The following is a 5983-nucleotide window of genomic DNA, read 5'->3' as shown; positions in this document are numbered from 1 at the left end:
TATAAGTGAAAGTACAAAATAAAAAAACATGAATTGTTGAAAAACTTATTTTAAAATAATTTTAACAAAATAAATTTCACATCAATCATATAAAATTAAATTAATATATCTATCACATCAATATAAAAGAGATAACATTAAAAAAAGTTAATGATAAAATAATTGAAACTATAAAAACTAAAAAAAATATTTGAGTCTAAGTATATTATTTTATAATGTAATTTTATTAAAATAATTTTCCTTTTTCAATGAATATTTAATTTTTCTTTTATGATAATTAAATAATTTAGGAGAATATAAATGATGAAAAATACTTAATCTTACGTAACTTAAATTATTTGAAGTGAAACTATTGAAGTAGGGAGGAGAGTATATAGGAAGAGAAGTTAGGAAGGAAGGTTGGATTCTGATGGATCCTATTCCTGGTTGCACAGACAGACATTAACGTTATAACTTAGAAACACGAGAGATGTTGATGTCGATGTCGATGTCGATGTTCTCATAAAAAGAAAAAGCGAAAGCGTCTTCTATTCCATCTCCATAATATATTTTCCCTTCTCTCTCTCTTTACACCTTTACCAACTAAGCACAACAAAACTCCCTCATATAACTTTCTCCATATGGCACCACTTCCTCTGCTCCTACTAACCATCGCACTCGCCACCCAGAGTGCGAGTGCGAGTGCGAGTGCGAGTGCGGTGGCTCAAGGAGGTGGCACCGCCACTTGGTGCGTGGCCAGGAGTGACGCCACCACCGACGCACTGCAAACGGCGTTGGACTACGCCTGTGGCGCTGGTGCTGATTGCTTTCCTCTTCAGCCGGAGGGACTCTGTTTTCTTCCCAACACCATTCAAGCGCACGCTTCTTATGCCTTCAACAGTTACTATCAGCGCAGAGCTAGAGCTCCTGGCTCCTGTGACTTTGCTGGCACCGCCACCATTGCCACTAGTGATCCCAGTATGAAACTTCAAATATCATATTATTATCTTTCCATTTTTATTTTTATCTATTTATTTTTTGCTGCTTTTCTTTTGGTCTGTGTACTGTGTAGGCTATGGATCTTGTGTGTATCCATCTACAGCAAGGTATGCTTTTACTTTCTTACTAATATTATTATTATTACATATAGTGTGTGCATTTTCAATTGGCGAAAGTGAAACGGTTTGTGTTTCTTGATCATGAAGTAAATGGATTCTCATTCTCATTCTCACTATTTTTTTTGCCTTTCCTTCTCTTTCGTACCTTTTCATTTGTCTGCTTCAGTGGCGTGCCTAATACGGTGGTACAGAAGATCTAAGAGAGAAAGAAGTGTTTGTTTGAATGGGAGAGAGGGGTTATTTGAGAAGATTTACCCATGTGCTACTCAAGTTTTTTAAACTTGTCAATTATTATTTATTACTACCATTTTTGGTAAGAAAAATGACTTTAGTTTAATTTTTCAAAAATAACCAAAATTAAGTCTATAAATATCCCTTCGGTCTATCAATTTTACAGATGGTTTCAAGTATAGTATTTTAAGCTTTAAATTAAGTATACCATAATCAAATTCTTCTGCCAGCAAATTAGTGTGTTTGGGTGGGTGTTGGAAATATGCATGTACCTTTATTTTGGCATAAAAAATGAGCGTATATCCTCTTTTTGGGCATAGAAACTTAGAACATTCACTTCACCAGCTTCCATATGAACGTGGATCCAATTTCAAAACACGGAATTTGTGTTCTTTGCGTCTGATTCTTCTTTCTTCAAATATTCAAATATTCAAAATCTTGGGTTGCACAAATTGGGTGAGTGCAGTGGTGCACTATTTTACTGACACACTGTATGCTCTCGTCCAGTGTGTTGGTTACTTTTTCTGTACTTTGCGATTGGACCGTTGGATGAGTCTGCGTGACCCACTTCCTCCAACGGCTCAGATTAGCGTGATCGTACGGTGTTGATCTTATGAATCATACATAATGTGTTATATTTGCTTTAAAGCGTGGTGAGGTAAAGTGAGAAAACAGTGTAGCAGTAATTGATGCTTACGTTTATGTCAGCCGTTGTTTTCTACCATTAATAAATAATCTGTGGAAAATGCCGTACCCAGCTTCTTCAGATGTTCTTTCTCAATCCTGAAATTGACCCATCCATGATTCTTTACACATTTGCATATACGTGTGACCATTGTTAGATGCGCACTTTGCATCATCTATCACTTCATTCACATTTCATCTTTCTTTCATTTATTCATTTTATATGCAAGTATAGCATCCATTTGCATATGATATAAATGAAAATGACCTTTTGCTTCATTAATGGATGTGATACCTATTCATGGATACTCAATTGGAAAAAACGAATCCTTATTTGAAATAATTCATTGTAGAAATTTACATGTACTTTTTAATCACGTAAAATTAAGCCCATCAAAATTTAACTCAGTGATTCGTAAAATGAAAGAAAGACAAAAAGGGAAGATACAGAGTACATAGGAGAAGTATTTGACATGACTCTTTCTTTAGTATCTTATTGAAGATATGGTTTGGTAGCAGGGTGACTTACATTACATGAAAGGAATTTTTATATGGATAATTACAGTTAGGTACAAAGTAATAACGGCTGGTTTACTTTTTGAATGTTCATTTGTTTTTCGAGTGTAATTAATTAATGTACTAAAAAAGTTATGCATCAAGACAGAGCAATAAGGGAGAGAACCATGCATGTTGTACAACAGTAGGGTAGCATATAAAGATGCTGGTTGTGTTCAAATCATTGCTTGGAATGTGTTTGACCTCTTTTGATTTCTTATGCCTCAACATGTTAGAAAATTGTTGGTATATAGACCAGGGACAATGATGGGGCCATGCTGATCGAGTTCTAGGCTTATTTTGCCCTCCCACGTGTCATCATGACCCTTTATTGATGGGGCCATGCTGATCGAGTTCTAGGCTTATTTTGCCCTCCCATGTGTCATCATGACCTTTACTGTTTGTTGAGGAATCACACCCACATGGTTATTACAATATAAAAGTTCAATGTGTTACAACTTTTCCTTCACGTGGTTAGTTGAATTTAGGGTGTGAAAAAAAATAATCATATCAATTTTTTAAATGAATTGAATCAATTCACTTAGATAAATAAAGGTTGATTAATCGATCAATTTTTAATAAATAGATAGATTCAGTTTGGTTTGAATCCTTAAAAATTCAATCCATGACCGGCTCTAGTTGAATTGTAGCACCATGAAGAGCTCTAAATCAGTTTTTGGAAAGTGGTTTGTGTTAAGCCATGAGAATGCTTTTCATTGATCACTTAAATTATAGTTAGTACTTTACTTTACGGAGTTAATTATTTGATTTCCTATCATGTTCAGTGCTGCTGGAGGACCAAATACACCAACCACAACACCTCCAATGAACAATCCAAATGTGCCATCATCTACCACAACAACACCGATCTATGGTGGGGGCAATCCTGGTGGACTAACTCCTGGAATGAGCACTACTCCATTCACTGACAATTCAAGAGCACCTTCAGAAGCAATAGATACATGGTTTTTGATGATCTTTTCCTCTCTTATTATATTCATTATTATCTCTTAGCCTATGTGTGATCTTTGGGGAGGCTTACAGTTTTGTCAGAAGTTAAAGAGAGCCTTTTGTTGTTTATAACCTTAATTTATGCAACTACTTCTCATACCCTACTATTTTAATGTACAAGGTTATGAACAAGTTAAGCATGACAACATAACATGGTTTATTCAGGAAAGAGCAGAGCTAGGTTGTAGCAAGGCCTTTGCTGATGTCATTCTTGATTTATAGGGCTCAAATTCAATTCAATACTTCAATTTAATTGTTCCCTTTGCAAACATTGTTATGTTTCACAATAGTGCAATATTGATTAGTTTGTGAAAGGATTTTATTTTAGTGTTTCTCCATGTCATTTTCTTTTTTGCCAAATACTTATGCTAAGTGAATTCTGAATACAGACACTCTTAGACCTGAAATTACAATTTGGATCCCAAATCAGAATAAAAAATCTGTACAATGCCTTACAATTAATAATAATAATATTAATAATAAAAGAGGATATTTGTTCTTGTCAACACGGATTGTTGACTGGAATGTCAAACTTTTAGTCTGGATTCAATTCAACAATACTGAAACAGTTGGTGGCTGGAGCAAATTTATTTTATATAAGTCAAGAAAACAAAGGGACTTTATAACTATTGCAAAAATGCTCTATTGAATTTTATTATAAGTCACTTTTAATTGAATCATACAAATTAATATAAATAATTATGTTAGTTTATTTTATTAAATTTATTAAAAAATTATAATTTATCTATTTTATCCTTTTTAACATTAAATTTTAGTGAAGAAATTATTCCATATAAAACTTTATCTATTATATTAAGAAAAATAATAATAATAATTCAAGAATTTAAGAGGTGTGAGAACAATATTCTTACAATTTTTATTAAAGACCAAAATGAAAATTAAAACTAATGCTTTATAAAAACGATAAAGTGCTTTTTTGAATTTATATATAATAAAGAGTAAATTACAATAGTATATGTGTTTTTTTTCGTATATTATATTCAATACACTTCCATTATTTAGAATTATTTAGATTTATAGGGAAATCTCATAAAAATTGAAAAGATATTATATTTATATCTTGTGTTTTTTTATGCGTGTATTCAATATTCTTCCATTATTAGATCTATAGTAGATCTTTTAAAAGTTGAAAAAGATATTAGACCTGTATTCATGTATTTTTTATTTTAGATTGTACCCAATATTCCTATGTGAGTGTAATTTACTAAAAATAAATAAATTATTCACACTATCAATAATAATTATTCTCTTATTTTATAACCATTTTTTACATTTAATTTTGTTTAAGACTATCTTAATCTTTATTAATTATGTATTATATTATTTTTTAAAAACAAAATATATAGAGATATGAAGTATTTCGATTTCACTATTATTTTTAAACAAAACACATTTATTATTAAGTGTTAAAATAAAGAAAAAGTGTAACTATTGAATATCTAAATTCTTTCCTTCATTCATTGATTATTATAAATTTATTTATTATATTTATGAAATGGCGTAAATATATATTTTTAATTTTTATAAAATGAGTATATTTTGATTTTAATCCTTGTTTTTTTTTTATTTTTTCCCTCTAACATTTATAATTATTGTTTTTGGTCATCAATATTGTCTAATCAATTTTAATAACTTATTTGTTAAGGGGTCTCACTATAGATCCAAATAATAGAGAAGTATTGGGTGTAATCTAAAAAATTATAGGTGTAAATGTAATATTTTTTCATTTTTTAAAGGGTCTCATAGTAGATCCAAATAATAGAAAAGTATCAAGTACAATCTCAAAAAGCACAAAAAGTACAAGTGAAGTTTACTCTAAGAAAAAATAACAAACACAAATTAAGAAAGTTCTTAAATACATTCAATTTTTTACAATTTTACATAAAATACGCACTACATTTCTTAAAATATCTTTAATTACATTCATAAAAGATAGTACTTTCTTTTATTACCTTAAGAATATTTTTGAATTAAGAACGTTAAAAAAAAGTTGATTTATTAAAATTCTTATAATTTAGTCTAAAATTTTTAAATGTCAGTCCAAGAGAAATATTACCATTTTTTTTTAAATTATCTTACAATAAGGACCGAAAGAAATAATTATTACGTAATGCATTTTTAGTAGCAAGTTGTTAGTGTATGATATCGTTACCGGTAAGAAACATTAATACTAATGTAAATTAATTGTTTTGTTTATTCATTATATTCAGTTTCATTTTTTTTATACTTGAAAAAGTCCAGTGAAAACTACTCTTTTTAATTATTTAAAACTGTTTCATATGTTATGTTGACCGATCGACTTGCATTTTGATAAATATGTTAACAATATATTTTGTATACTTATATTCTTAAATAATTTTGATTATTTATATATTTATTACAAA

The 5983-nt window shown here is 29.9% G+C and overlaps 1 protein-coding gene across 1 annotated transcript; it reads left to right on the top strand.

Moving 5' to 3' along the window:
* The first annotated feature begins 376 nt into the window (after nt 1-376).
* LOC109791268 (PLASMODESMATA CALLOSE-BINDING PROTEIN 1) lies at nt 377-3905 on the top strand. The gene is made up of 3 exons (XM_020350537.3): nt 377-957; nt 1052-1085; nt 3353-3905. The coding sequence occupies exons 1-3, from the start codon at nt 621-623 to the stop codon at nt 3579-3581; spliced, it is 600 nt and encodes a 199-aa protein (XP_020206126.1). The 5' UTR covers nt 377-620; the 3' UTR covers nt 3582-3905.
* Nucleotides 3906-5983: the final 2078 nt, after the last annotated feature.

Source organism: Cajanus cajan, chromosome 2 (genome assembly GCF_000230855.2).
Source record: "Cajanus cajan strain Asha chromosome 2, NIPB_CcT2T_4, whole genome shotgun sequence".
Lineage (NCBI taxonomy): Eukaryota > Viridiplantae > Streptophyta > Magnoliopsida > Fabales > Fabaceae > Cajanus > Cajanus cajan.
The sequence above is the reverse complement of the archived record's forward strand: the minus strand, read 5'-3'. Positions and strand labels throughout refer to the sequence as shown.